The following is a 21,438-nucleotide window of genomic DNA, read 5'->3' on the forward strand; positions in this document are numbered from 1 at the left end:
TTTTTATTATATTTTTTACATTTTATATTTTTTTCAACAATTTTTTATATTTTTATTTTTTACATTTTTTATTTATTTTTTTTATTTTTTATTTTTTTTTTTATTTTTTTTATTTTTTTTTTTTTTATTTTTTTTTTTTTTTTTTTTTTTTTTTTTTACTTTTTTTTTTTTTTTTTTTTACTTTTTTTTTTTTTATTTTTTTTATTTTTAAAAAATTGTATTTTTTATGTTCTTATTTTTCCCCATCCTTTTGTAATCTTTTTAAACTTTCGCTTTTTCTTCCAGTTAATCCATACCCCCTTCCCTTCAAACTGTCACAATTCCGTAAGTCATTGGAATTTTTTCCCACCATTTAATAAACATTTTTAGACTTCAAATACAGGTAGCCGAACAAAAGGCTGTTTGGCTTATATTTTTTTGTGCCATTCCGAAGGTTAGCTTTAGTTATGTCACAACAACAACAAAAAATGTCGATACGGATTTTTGTAATAATTCCCTAGTTTTTCTGGGCTGTTATGAAATATTGTGTAAATTCTTTGTGTGTGTAGTATGAATATTAAAAAAAAGAGTTTGCAAAAATCACGTAGGGCCCCTTTTTCTAAAGGTAGGTAGTAGGCTAGCAGATTAACAAAACAAAACTAAACCAGAACAACAACGAAAACACGTTTCCACAACAAATCTGAGTCACACAAAGCAAGCGGGTGAAATACTTTACAACACCGCGCGCACAAACACACACACACAACAATTTTCGAAGATTAAAAACTCATCTCTATTCATGGATTTAGCAGCATGGATGGACGGATGGCTGGCTGGTTGTTAGGTATGCTAAATAAAATGCGAACAAAAACCAAAATCAACGGCATGTCAGTCAGCCACCTAAAAAATAATATGCGCTCCAGTAGAATTTCAGAGCATTGCAGAAAATGCAAAACACACACACAAATCCTCCAAAAACGCTGAAAAAGGCATCGACAACGACGACTTCAAAAGTGCAGTTGTAAAAAAAATATGTTTTTTGCTTTTTTTTGTTCATTATGGAAATCATTTATGTTCTGGTTTACCTTCAACCACCAACCCAACCAGCTAGTCAGTCATAGCCTGTGTATCAGAGCAAAAAAAAAAATATAAACCACATGTTGTTACTGACGACAGCCAGCCAGTCACTGTTAGTGGGACCACCAATTTTTTTATTAACAAGTTGGAACGTCCGGTGTTTAAGGCAATAATCATATAAAATGAATAAATAATAATTTTTTCTTAATGTGTTAATTGTAATAAGTTAAAAAAATATTTTAAAAATATTTTTAATATTATTTTTTATAATTGTTATTTATTTATATTTTTGAAATTTTTTATTTTTTATATTTTTAATTTTATTTTTTATATTTCTTATTTTATTTTTTTATATTTTTTATTTTATTTTTATATATTTTTTTATGTTTTTTTTAATTTTTTATTTTTTTATTATTTTTTATTTTATTTTTTTTATTATTTTTTATTTTATTTTTTTTATTATTTTTTATTTTATTTTTTTATTATTTTTTATTTTATTTTTTTTTATTATTTTTTATTTTTTTTTATTATTTTTTATTTTATTTTTTATTTTATTTTTTATTTTATTTTTTTATTATTTTTTATTTTATTTTTTTATTATTTTTTATTTTATTTTTTTATTATTTTTTTTTATTTATTTTTCACAAATTATCATTACACCCTAATGTATTACATATTCAATTTTTCCACTTAGTAAGAAAATTAACTACAAAAAAAACACCATCCACTGCTTAAAACAAAAAAAACTTAAAAACTTATACAAAACCATGTTGGTTGGTTGGCTGACTGTTAAAAGTCTGTGTTGCATTTCCAGTTTCTGTTTTCAAGTCCTCAGTCAACTCCTCTCCCAATTGCATTGCTGGGCCTCCTACACTTACTTCTCCGCACACATACTTTGAGAAATCCTGCTTTAAGTTGTTCTCTATATTACTCTCTTTCCCCTCTCTCCTTAAATTAATTCCATTAAAAAAACCGCAAAAATCGTGCAAACTCCACACCACTGTGAAATTCAAACTGCATAAGAAACTTCAAGTAAAGCTGATGATGACGACGGACACATTTCAAGTGAAATATAACAGCAGAAGCAACAACAACACAAACAATTTGGATTTTGAACAGAACAACAATAGCAAAGACGCGCGATATAAGACACTCGCCCCCTGTTGGCTTGGTATATCTGTAGTAGAACACTGCAAAAAATGTGAATGCAAAAAGCCACACTTACACACACACAGAGATACAAAAGGAAAACAACAGCAACAACAATGGAATTAACTAAAATGAATTTCGCTGACCTACTAACTTTACTTCAGTCACCCAACCAACCGACCAGCCAATGCATTATTTAGCACAAAGCATGTCTGCCAAGGCATGAACACAACAGCACACACACACTCACTCACAAATATTTACTTAATCACGTAGATATTCACCCAGAAACAACAACAACAAACAGACCAAAGAGACAGTGAGTGTCAGTCGGCAAATAAATGAATACCTTCGGCTGCCCCAAATGACGATTAACATAAAAACAAGTACTGTTGTTGCTGTTATACTCCCCCACCAAATCAAACAACACTTCTCTCTCGTCTCCTTCTCAACGAATAGATGATCGTTGCACAAAACACGATTGCATTTAGTCGCATTCCTCCCTCCCTAGACTGTAGGTTCATTGTTGTTGTTTATGCAAACAAAACGAAACAAAACTGCATTACTGTAACACAACAGCCATGATATAAAGGGAGGAAGAGAGAGTAAAGGTCTTCTTCTCCTCTTCTCTCTATGCAAAAATAAAACAAATGAAACCTACTTGGCTTGCTTTTATATGTGAGGAGAGTAATAATTATCACCTAATTAATGCCAATAATAAAAACACGTGAGAGTAGAGCAGAGCTTGGCATGCACACACTATTGTTGTTTTCGCATTGTTAAGAATGCAAAACCAAAACAATTTCACCATCAATGCCACCTGAATTCTCCAAAGGCCTTAACAATTTTTTTTTTTGCTCTATGCAGCAGAAAAGGAAAGTGCATAAAATCCAACAATATGAAGAAGCATGTCAAATGAGTGGATGGAAAGGGGGAAAGGAGAGGGATAAATGCAAATATAAATTGTTGCTATATGGAAAGCTAATATAAACGAAATGAAAGTTTAATGAGGAAAATTACGTTGAAAAAAATGAAGATAAAATATTAATGCGAATGAGAGATAATAGAAGAATTTCTGCAGAGAGAAGAGTGGATATTTTAAAGATCTTAGAATAAAGAAACGAGGCCACTTAAAGATATTTGGCTTTCTTGATAGAGAAGACCTTTCAGAGGTATTATAGTGAATTTGACGAACATATAAAACGCTCCTGGGACGGTAAATCATACACACATCGACTAGGAAAAAATAATGAACATATTTTTGCTTAAAGAAACGTAGAAATCCTGTTTCCTCCATTAGAAAGCAGTACCCTTTGATCAAAAATTTCCTTTTTCAAATTAATTAAATTAACATTTTTCTCCAGAAAAAAAAAATTTTTTGTTAATAACTCAAAGGCACAACGGCGAAGGATCCGATGGATGTGTAAATACACTAATCAAGTGTGAAAAAGGACATCAACAGGCAGGCAGGCCGACCAGGAAAGCCTTTGTGTCATATCATATCAGTATCTGTACAGGCCTTTAAGCGAGATATCAAGTTTTCAAAAAAAAAGAGGAAAAAATCCAACAAATCCTGTACATGCCTGCTGAGTTACAATCCTGCTTTGCCTCCTTTTGCTAACCTCCGGCATTCTGCCGATTGTCCATGTCCATGTTGTTGCCTTTGTAACAACTTTATAACGGTACGAGAAAGTTTTCTCGTCCTCGTTGTTGTTGTTGATGTTGTGTTATATTTCAAACGAAACAAACAGGGGAAAACGAGCTTGATTGAACTTACACAGATACGAACACACACTCACACCGATAACAACAAATCCGCCTATATGAGTTTTGAGTTTTGTACAGAGAAAAAGGTTCAATAACCTGTGACCAAAAACAGCAACAATTTCAAAACAAAAAACCCAAACTATGGTCTTGGTAATGATCATTACCATCATCCATAAGCCCATCATCGTCATCATCATCGCAAGAACCAAACAAAGAAGCAGAGCAAAACAAAACACCGGCAAAATTTTTTACTTCTGGCCGAGTGAACAGCAGCAGAACAACAGCGGCAGCTGAGACATCATCTCTGCTGATAGCTGCGCGCTTGGATGGGATTTTCAAACGTATCTTCTGCTGCTTCTTTAACTAACCAAATGGTCGGACGGACGACAGGGCGGGCGAGCGACCTAAAGCCAGCCATCCAGCCATTCATTGCTGCTGCTAATGGTTTGGCCGGCAAGCTTGGCCCTCAGTGATGGCTGTTAGTTGCGAATGGTGTATCGTGGAATTGTTGCTGCTGCTGTTGTTATTGTTATGTGTCGGAGTTGTTGTTGTTGCCTGTTAATTCTTACATAACAGTCAGCCCAGCCAACCAGCCAGTCAAACAAAAACATTGTTTGCAACAACAATAACAGCAGCCAACTATTAAGCTGTCCATCTGAGTACAAAAATGTACAGCAAAAGCAACAACTCGAATAAAACTGAATGGGAAAAACATCAACCTCCTCTGTAAACAAGCAACAAAAACCAACAATTGCCATCATCATCTGCTGGAACTTCTATGGCCCACAGTGTGCCATTCTTTCTGTTAGAGGGTGTGTGTGCGAGTGTGTGTATGCTGCCCATGTAGTACTTAGTTTATTTCAAACAATAACACACATGAAACATCATGTTGAAAGAACAATAACAGAGGGAGGAGGAGGAAAAAAATACAGAAAAAACTAAAAAATCCAAAACAAAACAAAACCCGGGCAATGAATATCCAAAAGACCAAAGACCTCCAGACCCTTTATAAAAAAAAACATGTAATTCCAAACACATCTGATTACAGACGTAATCAGTTTCTGCTTCTTCTTCTACTTTGTTGTTGCTGTTAGCTTTTTTGTGTGCCAAATAATGTGTGGCGGAAGGCCGGCCGCTGTGTACTGAGGAGAGAGGCCGTTCAATGTATTTCCAATCACCTGGTATTGTCGGTATTGTTGGATTGAAACAAACCGTTATTTTTTAGTTTGTTTTGGTATCGAAACTTAGTAACTAAATAATTATAGAGGGGAGATATTGGTGTTCAGTTTTTTTTTTCAATTGCAGAAACATTTAGAGCCCTTATGGGGGAGAATCTCTTAGTTGACTTCTACACTCAAAAGACTTCTGGAAGGTGTAAATTTATATAAACGACTACTGAGGTCTTCTAATCTATAATAGATGACTCTTTAGGTCATCTAGTCCATATAGTAGGTTACTTCTGAGGTCATCAACTCCATGGCAAGGGTCAGCTACTCCACAGAAACTGACACTTGAGGTTATCTATTCCAGAGTAGATGACTTCTGAGATCATCTACTCCTCGGAGATTATTCCTGAGAACTTCTACACTACACCAAATGACTCCTGAGGTCATCTACTCTATATCACATGGCTCTTGAGGCCATCTACTTCAGAGAGACGAATCTTGAGATCATCTACTCCAGAGTAGAGGATAATTGAGACTTCTTCTCCACAGCAGATGACTCTGAGGTAATTTACTGTATAGTAGATGTCTCTTGAGGCCATCTATTCCAGAATAAAAGACTCTTGAGGTCAATTACTCCCGTTTAGGGAGCTATTGAGATAATCTACTCACGTGTAGAGGCCTCTTGAAGTCATTTATTCCGTATAGAAGAATCTTGAGGTCATCTCCTTTCGTGTAGAGGACTCTTGAAGTTATCTACTCCAGCGTAGAAGACTGTTGAGGTAATCTACTCCAGAGTATAGACCACTTGAGGTGATATACTCCAGTTTAGGGAACTCTTGAGGTCATCAACTCTCGTGTAGAGGTTTCTTGAGGTCTTCTACTCTCGTGTAGAGGGCTCTTGAGGTCATCTCCTCCCGTGTAGAAGACTCTTGAGGTCATCTACTCCAGAGCAGAGGACTCTTGAGGCCATCTACTCCCGTGTAGAAGACTCTTGACATCATCTACTCCAAAGTAGAGTACTCCTGACGTCATCTACTCCATAATAGTTTACTAGTGATCCGATCTACTACATAGTATGTGACTCTTAAGGTAATCAACCCCAAAGTAGATGACTCTTGAGGTCATCCACTTCAGAGTAGATTATTTTTGAGGTCATCCACTCCAGAATAGAGCTTTCTTGAGGTAATCTACACCACCGTAGGTGACTCTTGAAGTAATCATAATCCAGAGTAGAAGGATCTCAAACACATCTACTCTATAGTAGATGTCTCTTGAGGGTCTCTTCTATACGTTAGATGACCCTCGAGAACATCGAGGCCGACCATATAAATGTTTATTCGCATATTCCCAGCGAAGGGGCTGAACTTCGACGTATCGGGTTCTTGGAGTTTTTGATGATATAGGCTCCTTATAAAAGTGTTCCGCCATTTTCACTCCAAAAATTCTGTATTCCATGACATCCCATGTTATTGTTGGGTGAAACACGCCTCTACACCATATAAAGGTCCCATCCTACTTTCGGTATTTTAAAGGTTTTAGCAGATTTTTCGTAAGGAATGACACAACGCATACAAAAGAGCCAGACCCATTAAAAAATACTGCTGCAAATGGAAGAAATATTTTTGGCATTTATATAGATTTAGCCACATTTTACCATCAAAGGGGCTCTAATTTGGTATTCTGTGTTCTTGTAGGGTGAAGGTTTTGCAGCTTTTTCCCCAACGAAGAGGCTGTAATTTGGCACTCCGAGTTCCTGGAAAATAAAAAAACTTCCTCGGCCATATAAAGGTCTTGTCTTATTTTCGTTTTTTTTTTTTTTTTGAATTTTCGAGACGCATTTTACGATACTCAGTTGCAAAATTCGTCTAGAAACTTCAAAAAGCCGAAAATCGGACGTGACCTTTATATGACCGAAGAGGATTTTTTCCGATAGTTTTTCAAAAAATAGCTCGCATGAAGTTCCTCAACCATTGACCACATATAGGACATTAATAAAAGTTCCACCAATCCAAACATTTTTACTTATTACCCCTCAGCTTTTACCACCACCCTGAGGTCATTCGTACCATGACCCGCAATATGAATAAATTAGCAGAACAAGTGCCTCGCAAGGGGTCAAAAAACTCTTCCCCTCTCTCCCTCACAGGAAAATAAGCAAAATAACTAGCTTGTTAAAAAATTCCAAGCACGCCCCTACTTTTTGTTCAAAACTAACACCGCACGCACACACACTCCCTCGTCCATTCAATCAATCAATGCATCATCGGCAAACTATGTGGCTGGTTGGTCAGAAGTTCCCCCTCCAACCAAAACACATTCAATTGGTGGTGTTAGTAATACCAATTGCTTAGAAAGAACTACGATTTCGAGGGAATGTCTTTAAGTTTTATTTGTTTGCACTTAAGGAAGAAGGGGAGAGAATGTAGGGAGGGGGAGAATGCAGAGGAATTTCTTAACTTGATTTGGTTTTATTACTACTTGCTTCCATATTCTCCAACTAACATTTTTTTCTTAGTATTTTTTTATTTTACTTCGTTACTTTCTACTTCAGAGGGGTTCGGCTACGTGAGTTCTTGGCCCTATTGTTATCACTTTGCCTTGAAACTTTGGGGTCGGGGAGGGTAGTTTCAATTACACATTTCTTATTTCAAATACCCAACAACAAACAAAGAGAAAAAATGTGTCACTTTGGACGGTCGCCCTCGTTCGGTCTTCAATTATTTGGTAACAAACCAAAATTCTAGCGTTACTTACAATAACAACAACAACACCGACTTCAAATGTCTTTATCTTTGTTTTCGTGGCTTAATTCGGAATCTTGAGTTTTTTTTTCTTTACAGCGAAAGGTTAATACGATTTGTGTGTGCGTTTGAAATAACAGAATTTCTTAGAATTGGAGCAGAACCGAGAACGCGCTGATGATGAGTTGTTGGTAGCTTGGCTGGGAATTTAATTACCAAAAACAAAAAGTTTTCTTGTGTAACCAAAAGAAGAAGGAAACTCAATTAAGGCCACAAATAAGAACTTTTATGGAATGTGAGAGATCGAGAAAATTTCGAAATTTTTCCAAAGAAAAATTATGATTTTTTTTGAAAATAAAAAAAGTTGGAGCTTCGATTTTGAAGCACTAAACTTGAACATATTTGAGGTTATCTACTCCAGAATAGGGACGTCTTGGGGTCATCTAATCCAGAATTGAGGACTCTTGGGATCATCTACTCTAGAATAGAGGACTCTTGAGCTCATCTTCGTCAGAATGGAGGACTCTTGGGGTATCTACTCCAGCATAGAGAAATCTTTACGAATTAGAAGTCTAATCCAGTATAGAGGACTCTTGAAGGCAGTTTTAAACTGAGTATCTGTGGCAGATAATTTCTCATATAAAGGTCCACAAAGCGGAGTCCATTGACTTCATTGGTCCATTGACCGAACTTTCTTTACTTGTTACCCTCCTCACCTTGTATCAGTCATTTATACCATGACCCCGCAATATGAATAAATTAGCAGAACAAGTGCATCGCAAAGGGTCAAAAAAACTCTCCCCTCTCTCCCAACGGAATAGAGGACTCTTGAGGGCATCTACGTCAGAATAGAGGACTCTTGGGATCATCTACTCTAGAATAGAGGACTATTGAGGTCATCTACTCTAGAATTGAGGACTCTTGAGCTCATCTTCGTGAGAATTGAGGACTCTTGGGGTATCTACTCCAGAATAGAGAAGTCTTTACGAATTAAAAATCTAATCCAGAATAGGACTCTTAAAGGTCTCATCTTTACATTACAACCACTTCGGTGGGAAATAGATGAGTCTCCCACAGGCGAGCTTTAAATTATAAGGAACTATAATACGTTGTGGCCCTTAAATGCATTTCCTCCGAAATTTCCATAAATTAGATTACCAAGTAACCACTTATAATAACCTTTCTACTTCTACAATGAAGTTTATATATGCAATTCTTTTTTAATTCCGATTTTTCACTTAACCTTAACATTCCGCCCCGCCTATCCCTTGCCCTTCACCCAATGTTCATTCATTTAAGAGAAAACAAGAATTCATTTGAATGGTTACAAATAATGCCAACAATTTATGGTAACTTTTTTACATTGGGACGATGAAGATATGGTGGTGCTGATGACGCCGACGATGGTTTTAATTAAAAAATCACAAAAGGGAATGGCTGGCTTGGCCATGGTTGGGTGGTGACGCAGGTCACTTGGCAATGAAGTAGCAGCAGCATAACGCATGTAGATGTGCAGCTAAAACTGCAACAACCAACCAATGCATAACCCAAAGAGATAGATAGTCCTGCAACACATGTAGCTACATGTGGTGCACTGTTTTTATAAAAAAAATAAAAACCAATTGTGTGCTTGGTGGTTTGAGGTTACAAACATGGAAAGGGTTAAAATATGTTTCTCGATGTAGAACACATGATTTGGAAATAAAAGTTTTTCAAAAAAATAAATGTTTCACAACACACACACAAAGGAGTTTTCCAAACTAGGGTGTCTGTGTAAAAATGTTATTTTCTGTTCCCTTCTTAACTCGCCTCCCTCTAAATCCCAGAGTGCATTTGGTGGTGGCATTTTGTCCTTGCAGCAGCTATGCAAATTCGAATTTTTGACAAACACAATAATTCCATTAAGGTTGACAGCAGCATTTGGTAACTTTAGTGCACTTTTTTGAATGTAAAAAAAGAAACAATCAGCTAAAGCTGTTACCCAGTAAAACAACAGCAACCACCAATAGACCACGAGTTCTCTACACCACCACCACCCTCCTGTACCTCAATTTAAGTGAAAGAAGATTGGTAACATCCCTTTTAGTTGAGATGAATTTATTATTGATATTGACATTTTAGAATTAAGAATATATCATTGAATGCAGAGGGGTTGTTAAGGCATCCCTCACACCCCTTCCCAGGATTGAGAAGGTCATAACTGGCAATGAGGTCGAGACAATGAATAAATGTATTAAAATTATCAGGGAGTTAATACTTTTGCGACAAAGTCAGCATTTTCAAATTTTATGAAATAAAGATTTTTATATTTTTATTTGTATATATATTTTTATTTTGTATATATTTTTATTTTGTATATATTTTTATTTTTTATATATTTTTATTTTTTATATATTTTATTTAGACCCACCTTAAGTATACCGATCGTCATATCTCGACTAGCTGAGTCGATCTAGACATGTGTGTCCGTCCGTCTGTCCATTATAATTTGTAAACACGATACAGGCCACAGTTATGGACCAATCTTCACGAAATTTTGCATGTGGAATGGGTTGTGGCCAATGAAGCCCCCTATTGTTTTTGGAAAAGATCGGTTAATATTTAGGGGATGAAATGGACCAAAAACTTTATTTTTGTCGCTTTTCCTGGTCGCTCCTGAGGCCGAAATTATGGCCCAAATGCATGGAGAAGGGGATTGAGCCAAAGAATAAGCATGCATGTTTTGATAAAGATCGGTCAATATTTAGCGGGTCTAATGAACCCTGACTTTTGTGTAAAAATTAAAAAAAAAAATGTATTCTATGGCGTCATATTTGCCCCTGAAGGAGTGGCTGACCTTTAAATTGATACCAATTATATTGTCGTATGTACTCAAATGTGGGAGTTACACTTAAATATTTACTGGTGCTTACGTATTCAGACATTATCTAGTAACCCAATACCACACTAGAGGGCGGAAATATAGCGCTGATCGCTTTGAAAATTTCCATGAGATTCCAGTTATGGTCAAGGACAACGCCTATAATTTTCGGTGACGTTTACATAAAAATTTTGGGATGAAGTCGACCGAAAATGTAACTTTTAAGTACTTCGCTTTGTTACAAGAGACATTTGGGTATGAAAGGTTTTTTGTATAGAAGCAATAGCTTCTGGGGAGAATATCCCAACAAAAAAACTAAGGGAACTGATGAGGATCAGTGGCGTGATCCGAAACTATAGTCTGCCCTGCCTTACCCCTCGGCAAACAATGCCATTCAGGCCACAATTGAACGTCCAACATATCCCACGGTAAGGAGAATCTGGACAAGTACAGCCTTACCTACTGAATATTGCTAATATTTGTTGACTTTTAGTCGGGTGTCAAGAGGGTGCAAATAACGCAAAGTCAGATTTTTGAGGAAGTTGTGTAGGGTATAATATGGTCGGCCCCGTCCGACTATACTGCCCCGCTCACCGGTTTTTCATATTTTTTTTTTTAATTTTATTCAGTGAAGTGGCCAAGTATTCTCTAGAAAAATTGTCTTCTGTATACAAAATTTTACCTCGGATTTTCATCTGTGGAAATAATCAATCTGCAGGCAATCAGTAGAAGGTTTTGTTTGACCACCGTCCTCAAGGTTTTGTTTGACCACTGGGCTGCCACTACTGTTTTGCCTCAAGATTTTTTGATATTTTTTTATTTAAAATTTCCCATGAAAAAAACCATTCTTCGAAAAAATCGACCACTGAATAAATATAATTGAATACTACATTTTTACATTTGGTTTCAAAAAAAAAAAGTAAATAAAGACATAACTTTCAATGGCATATTTCCCTAATGAAAATCTCATCTTCATTCAAGTGACCATCTCTCCCTAACACACTTCTTAGAAAGTCACTTCATTTCATATGCAATCAAATCCAGCAGCAATGTGAAATCCGTCAGTCCCCAACTGCCGGTGGCTCTAAGTTAAAATATTCATTTCGAGCAAATATTGACCCCACTAGCTAACAATGTGACAAATCTTTGTTGTATTGTTATTGTAGTAATATTGTTATGCAATAAAAAGCAAACTTGTGTGTGTGTGTGTGTTCCCTATTCCCCAAAAACCAAACCAAAAATAAGAATAATAAACAACAAATGAAAAAAGAAAATGAAATGGAAAACCATAAGAGTGACAAATGCCATCAGAATACCAAAACCGCCAAACGTTTGTTGTTCATTTGTGTGTTTTTTGTTGTTGTTGTTGCTGTTGTTTGATTATTACTCTGGGCTGCCTGCACTCTTTCAACTGTCAAGTGAATGACACTGACACCAAAGTGTCACAACCGCAATGACACTTTTCTCCTACCAACAAAAACAGAAACACAAAATAACCAAAATGAGATAGGGAGAGGAAAAGACATAAAGAAAATAATACACAAAATAAACATAAACAAAGTTAACAGCAGCAACAAAAACAACAACAACCAAAGTAAAGATAAACACAACAACTCAATATGCAAATGTTGTTTTTTTTTCATTTTGGGAGGGATTTTGAAGAACTCAAACACCTATCGTTTTTCCGCTTCAATATCATCATGTGGAACGACTTAAGGGGAGAGGGGAGGGGTGGAGTGAAGTGTTGCGACCAAGTTGAGACTTCAACTGTCAAGCTATTTGGAAAAACAGATTTCTGTAGCAATTCATTTTTTATTTGTATTTTCATTTCTCCATTTATTTTGTTCGGGGTATTGCTGGCTTGCCTGCCTGTCTTGTTGTCATAGCAATTCCAAACATATTGGAATAATATGGAACAGCTTTTCTCGGAGAAAACTATTTCGGGGAAATGTTACTATTGCTGTGTGACAGTTTGACAAAGATTATTGCTTTTTTCAGGGGGTTTTCTATTTTTTTTTTAACTATGAAGGGGCTTCAAGCTGATTTTTATTTATTTGATTTTTTTATTATTTGGAAATTGTTGTTTGTCTATGAAATATGTTGCAGTTTTGATTGAAATTTTTGACAGACTTTTTTTCTATAGAAAATGAGGACTGGTTTTTATTGGATTGGAAGGATCCTCAGCTATAGAAAAACAAATTTTAATCTACTGAGGAGGTTAAAAAAATCCTAGTAGTCTTTGAAAAATATCTAATTTTTCTATAGAAAACCAGTGAGCGGAGCAGTTTAGTCGAACGGGGCCGACCATATGATACCCTATACAACTTTTACGAAAATCTAACTTTCTGTGGATCTATATTTTGAGCTTGGGCAATATTTCACGATATTTGCACCCTCTTGACCAGCTGGAGGTCAACAAATATACAGCCTTCTAATTACTTTTCTAGATTCCCTTCACCGAGGGTTTTGTTGTGATGTGCGGCTTTCAATTGTGGCCTATAGATCGACTCGAAAAACACAGAAAATTAAGTTTTCGGCCACTTCATCCCAAAGTTTTTATCAGATCAGCACCGAAAGTTATAGGCGTTGTTTTCGACCATACCTAGATCCTCATGTGAAAATTTCAAATCGATCAGCGCTCTATTGTGGTAATGGGTTACTAAATAATGGGTTACTAAATAATATGTGATTACGTAAGCACCTGTAAATAATTAAAGGAACCCCACCCATTCTCGATTTTAATTTTTCAAGATTTTCAATGGGCTGATAAATCAATACCAATGCTTGTTAAGGTTTCTAACTTTGCACATATATATTTGAAGATTTAAAAGAGAATAAAAATAATTTACAAAAAAATTTTTGTTATTGTATTGTTGTTGTTTTTTTTTGTAATTAAAGAAAAGTCCTTATTTTTGATGACGGGCATGATCCTCACTGGAACATCAGGATCCGAAAATTCCAACGGTGTTAGAAAGAGTACATGTCTGGCTCTCGTATGAACTAGGATTATTGACTTCGCTTTAAAATTAACAAAATGGCGGACCTTTGAAAAAATATTTTTGGAAAATAGCCGATTTTTGACCAAAAACCAAGTTAAAAAATAAGGAAGATCTTCACCGATTGGCTTTATCCTAGTTCATACGATAGCTATACACTCACAGAGAAACGTGTAAAAATGTGGAATCGATTGGGTTATTAGTTTTTGAGTTATCGTGCCCGCCATTCGCAAAAGAGAAAACGCGTTTAAAGTTTGAGAAGCCCTTTAGCCGTCACTTGATGCTGACACAATAAATCGGCTATATTTTCAAGAGTTCTTGAGATTTTCTCTTGAAATTTTGTAGGGACATTCTTGAATTAGTGTAGAATCGAATTAAATCAAAAAATATTTTGACACCGAGAATGGGGGGGATCCTCTTAAGTGTAACTCCCACACCCGAATACATACGAAAATATAATTGGTATCAATTTAAAGTTCAACCACTCCTCTTGGATATGTCAACTTCTCGGGTCTGTCCCTCAGAAGTAAAAATATACGCTATAGAATACAAATTTTGTTATTTTTCACACAGAAGTCAGGGTCCATTAAACCCGCTAAATATTGGCCCATCTTTATCAAAACAGGCATGCTTATTCTCCGGCCCAATCCCCTTCTCCCCTGACCCATCTTTATCAAAACAGGCATGCTTATTCTTCGGCCCAAACCCGCCATAATTGCGGCCTCTGGAGCCACCAAAAGAACCGACAAAAATTTACGTTTCCACGACAGAGGGGTCTACGACCCGAGTCATACTCGGCCAACGTCTATCACCTCAGCCCATTGTGTAAACGCGATAGGGCTGCTACAACAACAACAAAAATTTAGTATTTGGTCCATTTCATCACCTAAATATTATCCGATCTTTACCAAAAAAAAATTTCGTGAAAATTGGTCCATAACAGTCTGTCCATTAAAATTTGAAAACGCGATATAGGCCGTGTTTACAAATTTTAATGGACAGATGGACGGACGGAAACACATGTCTAGATCGACTCAGCTAGTCGATATTATGAGCTGCACAAACCTATAATACCCCGACAACATAGTTGTGTAGGGTATAAAAATATAAAACTCGAAAATGATTTGTCTCTCCTAGCCCCAAACCTCCTACTCTACAAAGAAAATACTACGCTTAGGAAAATAAAAATGTTTAATTCCTCCCTCCATCGCTGCCTCTACAATAAAGCGTTTTGTTTATTTTATGACCCGGGTTTGCCCCCTAAAGCCTTGTTATGACGATGATGATGTCGTGCATAAATTGCTTACAATTTAACGGGAAGGAGGCATAGAAGAGAGGAGAGGAGGAAGGCCACAGTTGATACCATAAATTAATTTTGTTGTTCAGCAACATGCCATACTTTTAGAGGGTTTTCTTGGGGTTAATGTCAAAATCTGTGTAAACACATAAAAAGCCAGCAACACTGGCAGAGAGGTTATTAGGTTGTATAGGAAACCAGTTGTAATAAACAATTTTTTATTAATTTTCCTTTTAATTTGAACTATAATTTTTTTCGGAAAGAAAAAAAAATTACAACTATCGTCAACAACCTGTTAATAAAAAAAGTGATGACGTTGTTAAAGGAGGTCCGCACACCGCTCTGTACTATTAACAGCAGAAATTAGCTTAACTTGTTTTAATAGTTTTTCACTTTTTTCATTTTTATTTTAATGAGAGAGACGTGCTCTTTGACTTAAATGTCAAATTAGACAACAACTACAGCAGCAGCAGAACAACTCATAGTGTCGGAACAATAAGCATCAGCAGCTCTGACGCAGTACTGACAGACAATGGCATCCAGCAGCAAGGTATAGATGGATGTACACTCACACACTTTCGCTCAGAGGCACTCACTCACTCACTTTCTTCTTCTTCTTCTTTCGTGCAATTACAAATAATGGATGATGGAAGAAAAAAAACACACACACAGCTCTTAAAAATGAAATCTAAAGTGAGTGACTTAACGTCATGTAACGACTTTCTAACGAACCAGCGAACCCCGAACAACAACAGAAAAAAAAAACAATTCAGTGGGGGAGCTTCTACGTTCATGTTGTTCCTGCTGTTGTTGTTGTTGCTGTCTGTGTTCTTCTCCTCTAAGAAGGATTTATGTTGTGGCGCACATCAGCCACTTATGAATGAGCTGAGAGTCCATCCCCTAGTATATTTTGGGGGTTTGGAGGTTCTTGTAAATACTGTTGCATATTTACAGGCGTTCTAAGAAAGCTCACATGTACAAAAAAAATCTAGTGTGTAAGTATATTGAGATATTGGCGTCTGTGTGTCTACCAAGTCAACAGCTTGTTGAATGGATGTGGTGTGGATGTTTGGGAGGCCCAGAGACCTCCCTCCCCTTCTTCTCCTCTGCTTCCTCCTTTAAGGCAATAGCAGAAAACGTGCTAAATAAGCACTTTAACAATGGCAAAAGGAAAATCGAAAAACAAAAAAACCTAGAAAATGGGAAATACCAGCTAACAAGCAACAAGATGGATGGATGGATGGAATGGATAAAGAAATGTGTTAGCTAACCAAACAAAACAATACCCTAGGAGGCCTTTTGTCCAGATCCTAACTTTCCCAAAAAACCTATTCAAGACAAAAATGTTTATGGCGAACTCTACGAAATACCATTTTCTACTTCAAGTAATTGCTCTTCGGAGCAATCATTTATTGTTGTTTACTCTACCCATAACAGCAATACCTATACATTTTTGTTACACATACACACACTCACATAGATAGCCATAAAACTCCCTACGAATGTCCAATAATATTATGGTTATGGATTCCTGCCTGCCTTGGCTGTTCCGTTCGATTCGGTTCAATATATTTGACTCGTTAAAATCAAACAAATTGTGTGTGTGTATTACAATGAATTTTTATAGTCTACCTTTAGGCTTTTTTACATGATATAGCATAAATTATTGCATACTTTTAGGGGTTGCTAGCATTTAATGGAGGATATACGTAGCAAAACGAAAAAGTGGGGGAGAAATGCTATTTGGTTACATGTTTTCCAACCATCTACCACCAACTCCTTTTCCCCTCCCCCTCCCCCGCCCTCACTCTCACCCCCTCCTCTATTTCTCATTCATTTTCATTAATGGGCGTTTTATTACCATTAAACGTGTAACACAGACATTTGGAGAAGTGGTTCACATTTTTATTTACTATGAAATTTATATTGATTTTTTCGGTTCGATATTCAGTAGATGGAAATGGTCAAGTTATTTGGAGGGGTAATAAAAAGTAATGTGGTAAGCTTTACAAGGTCAATTAAATGCGTTGTAGGAAAAAAAGACAAGTAAAAATATTTTTGAACAATATTCGACCACAGAAAAAATCCGACCTCAGTTCCTGAGGTTTATTTTTTCCTTTAGGAAAAAAATCCGACCTCAGTTCCTGAGGTATTTTTTTCTATAGAAAAAAAAAACCCGACCTCAGTTCCTGAGGTATTTTTTCGATAGAAAAAAATACGAACTCTGTTCCTGAAGTATTTTGTTCTATAGAAAAAAATCCGACCTCAGTTCCAGAGGTATTTTTTTTCTATAGAAAAAAATCCGACCTCAGTTCCTGAGGTATTTTTTTTCTATAGAAAAAAATCCGACCTCAGTTCCTGAGGTATTTTTTTTAGAAACAATCCGACATCAGTTATAGAAAAAAAAAATCCGAAAAAAACCTCTATAGAAAAAAAAAGATCCTGAGGTATTTTTTTATAGAAAAAAATATAGAAAAAATCCGACATCAGTTCCTGAGGTTTATTTTTTTTCGATAGAAAAAAATCCGACCTCAGTTCCTGAGGTATTTTTTTTTCTATAGAAAAAAATCCGACCTCAGTTCCTGAGGTATTTTTTTCTATAGAAAAAAATCCGACCTCAGTTCCTGAGGTATTTTTTTTTTATAGAAAAAAATCCGACCTCAGTTCCTGAAGTATTTTTTTTATAGAAAAAAATCCGACCTCAGATCCTGAGGTATTTTGTTTTTATAGAAAAAAATCCGACCTCAGTTCCTGAAGTATTTTTTTCTATAGAAAAAAATCCGACCTCAGATCCTGAGGTATTTTTTTTCTATAGAAAAAAATCCGACCTCAGATCCTGAGGTATTTTTTTCTATAGAAAAAATCCGACATCAGTTCCTGAGGTTTATTTTTTTTTATAGAAAAAAATCCGACCTCAGTTCCTGAGTTATTTTTTCTATAGAAAAAAATCCGACCTCAGTTTCTGAGGTATTTTTTTCTATAGAAAAAAACCGTCTTCAGTTTTTGAAGTTTATTTCTTCCAAAGAAAAAATTACGCCCTCAATACCTGAGGATTTTTTATATAGAAATAAAATCCAACTTGAGTTCCTAAGGTATTTTTTATAGAGAAAAATCCGACCATGGCTCCTTAGGTATTTGTTTTTCAAAAAAAAATCCAAACCCGACCTGTTTTCCTCAGTTTTTATCCTCCCTCAATTGCCTGGCTTTCTCATCAAATTTCCATATGAAAAAAAGAAAACCGAGCAAACTAAGAATAACCCAATAAAAATAGAAAAATGATAGAATAACCAACGTAGCTGGACACGTCCCACAAAAAAACTTGATTATAATAAAAACAAAACAGGACGAGCGACCGAACATGAAAGAGAAGAACAAAAGGTGCGTGGGTTGGGGTGGTCGAGCAGTAATGGAAAAATAAAACAGAAAACAAACTTTGTTGCCATTGTTACTGACGGGCAGGCGGCTGAGCTACTCTACTACTCATCATCATCATCTTTGAATGAAAATCGATTTTCCCAACCCGCCTAAAACAAGAACGCATTTAGAATAAAAACAATAACAACAACACAAGCTAATGCACTTGGCCCTCTTTCGCAGACAACAAGCGCGAGCTAACGAGCAAAGACTTTTGGATTGACTGGGAGAGGAGAGTTAAGAGACTGACAGACAGGAGGGAGGCAGGCAGGCATTAAGGGAGATTGCCAGTGAAAGGCATTAACAAGCCAATGCCTGTCTGTCCATTCGTCCGTCCTTAGATTACTTTATACAACAACAACAACAGCAACGTAACGACGGCGATTGGGTCAAAACATTTTCTGTCGTCTATCAGCGGAAAAAATCGCTTAACCGATTTACTAAAATATACAAGCGTACATGGTGGAATGAATGACGAAAAAAATAGAACAGAAAATAATGGAGAGAGACTACAGCTGGTGGCAAGGAGAGGTAAAATTAGGGGAGGAAACACAACCAGCCAGTTTATATTTTGTTGTTGTTGTCGATTTTTTGCCTCGCGGCCAGTTAATGGATATTGGAAAAAATCACCACCACTTTTTTTATGTAAAAGGTTTGATGGATACCAACGTCGTCATCATCGTCATCAGCGACGACTGAAAGTCATGTTTGATGTTGATGGTGATTGGTGGTAGTACTGTCGCGCTACTGATGACCCATGGAATAGCTGTGACAAAATAACATTTGATTTTCGACTTAATGACCAGACGGAAGGTGGCTATGCTGTTCGAAAAATAGGGGATAAGTCGGGATGTGTTTTAAGAATATGGGTGGAAAAATTGTTTGAATGCGGCGGGGAATGTAATCAAATGGAAATATGGGGTGGTATTTATACAAACATCATAAAAAATGATTAATAATTCTGAGGACCTAAAAAATGATTAATAATTTTGAACCACATCGGAAAATTTGTATCATGAAAATACTTTTAGAGTAGGGTCAGCATGATGATATCGCTCATCATCGAACTCCCGAGAATATAAAAAAATGGATTGACTCCTAGATATGTCCTTGTTCAAAATACGAAAAATTCTCATGCCTTGAGGATAGATTTCTCGGCATATAAAAACCTTATCTTGTGAAGATTATTTTTTTCTATTGAAAAAGTCATCATGTCCTGAGGGACAATTTTTTTCTTTTATAGTAAAAAAATCCTACGTCCTGAGATTTCCATTTTGTATGACCCATTTTTCCCATAAAAATATCAGGTCCAGGTATTTTTAGTTCTTCAATAAAACAAATCCTAATGACCTCAGGTCCTGGAAATCATATTTTTCTTACAAAACCCCCTTCCAAATCTAGGTCTTTATGATGGTGTTTAAATAAAAATATCGGGGTGTTCAGGTACTGAGTACCAATTTATTTTATAAAAAAAAACAACTACAGCACCTCGGGATTGAGAGATTACCTAAAATAATTTACAGTTCCGTACAGTGAAGAAAAATTTCTTGGGTCGAGATTTTGAGAATTTTTTAATCACATTTTCATTCGAAAAAAAACTAAATATTGTAGAAAAAATTGATTGAACATTGATTTGATAATGATCGGAAATCTGATTTTTTAATCAAAAAAAAATTCTTCCGCCTTCCTGTTCGGATTTGCATAGAAAAATTTTTTAGGACCTGAGACCTTATCTGAATTACAAAAGTTAAGGTCTTTAAGGTTAACATATACAGTTCTCAGCTGAAAAAATTCTCAGGCAGAGAGGATCGATTGTTTCTTGAAAAAAATCGGCGTCAATTTTTTTTAGAAAAAATCTTTGATATCTTTGTTTTTTCTAAAAAATCTCAGCTCCAAAAATAACGAATAGATTTGTTCTTAAAGCAAAAATTCTGCATCGATTAAAAAAAAAAACTCTTCGATATCCGAAATTGATTTTTTTTGTTGTTTTAGTTCCGATATACTATAACTTTAGATCCGCTGATACTATAACTTTAAAAAAATTCGGCGTCAATTTTTTTAGAAAAAATCTTTGATATCTTTGTTTTTTTTTCTAAAAAATCTCAGCTCCAAAAATAACGAATAGGTTTGTGCTTAAAGCAAAAATCCTGCATCGATTTTTAAAAAAAACTCTTCGATATTCGAAATTATTTTCTATAAAAAAAAAAAAAAACATCAGAACCCAAATTCTGATATCCTATAAAAATTATTTTTTGAGAATTCACTTTTTATTCACTTTTTTCCTTAGTTTAAAATAATTGTTTTCCCTTCAATAAATTTTCCATGTATACCCTCCCCCATTATAAGATCATTTATACCTCCTCGTCAATTTAAAAAAAAAAATTAATGAAAAAAATCTCCAAAACTTACCCTGGCAATCATGTGTACATCACCATCTCCCGACTGCTGGACACCGGTGCGGATCTTTTTATTTTGCGGCCCATCACTGACCACAAGAACACCCCCGCCGCCACCGGCACTGCCATTGGTTGAACCGTTATAGGGCATTATAGCCTTGGGTATGTTCGGGTCACTGGGTTGGTGAATTATTTTGACGGCTGTGTTGAACAGTTTGTCGGAAATGAAAGACGGCTGCTGGGTAATTTTTTGGCGCTTTGGCTCGCTCGATTTACACACAAACGGACAAGGTTAGTGTCGGTTTGTATGTAATGGGTGGGTGGACGAAACGGCGGCGACGACGACGACGACAAAGGACGATGACGTTTTCAAAAAACAAAATGCACGACACGCGAGAAGCTTAGTAAAACGCGAATCGAGCCGGAAATGTGGTAACCGTGATTAATACCAATTTGATTTGAGCGGTGAGTAGATTTGTATTTGTTTTTCCTCTCTTTTTTTGTAGGGAAATGCCTCACAACAGAGTATGTGTTAATTCCTGTTTGTTGTTGTGTTGAATGTTGAATGCTTCTTGTTGTTGTTTTTGCTGGGTTTT

The 21,438-nt window shown here is 35.9% G+C and overlaps 1 protein-coding gene across 1 annotated transcript in view; it reads right to left on the bottom strand.

Moving 5' to 3' along the window:
- The window catches only part of LOC133338146 (uncharacterized), a gene marked incomplete at its 3' end in the record, with an annotated part of 59,995 nt that extends 38,908 nt beyond the window's left edge, over positions 1-21,087 (bottom strand). Inside the window, exon 1 of the mRNA XM_061546330.1 lies at positions 20,856-21,087. Within this exon, the coding sequence (XP_061402314.1) occupies positions 20,856-20,993 (138 nt within the window). The remainder of the gene's footprint in view (positions 1-20,855) is intronic.
- Positions 21,088-21,438: the final 351 nt, after the last annotated feature.

This window comes from Musca vetustissima, unplaced genomic scaffold (assembly GCF_032173495.1).
Source record: "Musca vetustissima isolate MV318-11 ecotype Yass unplaced genomic scaffold, APGP_CSIRO_Mvet_v1 utg6110, whole genome shotgun sequence".
NCBI classification, from domain to species: Eukaryota; Metazoa; Arthropoda; class Insecta; order Diptera; family Muscidae; genus Musca; species Musca vetustissima.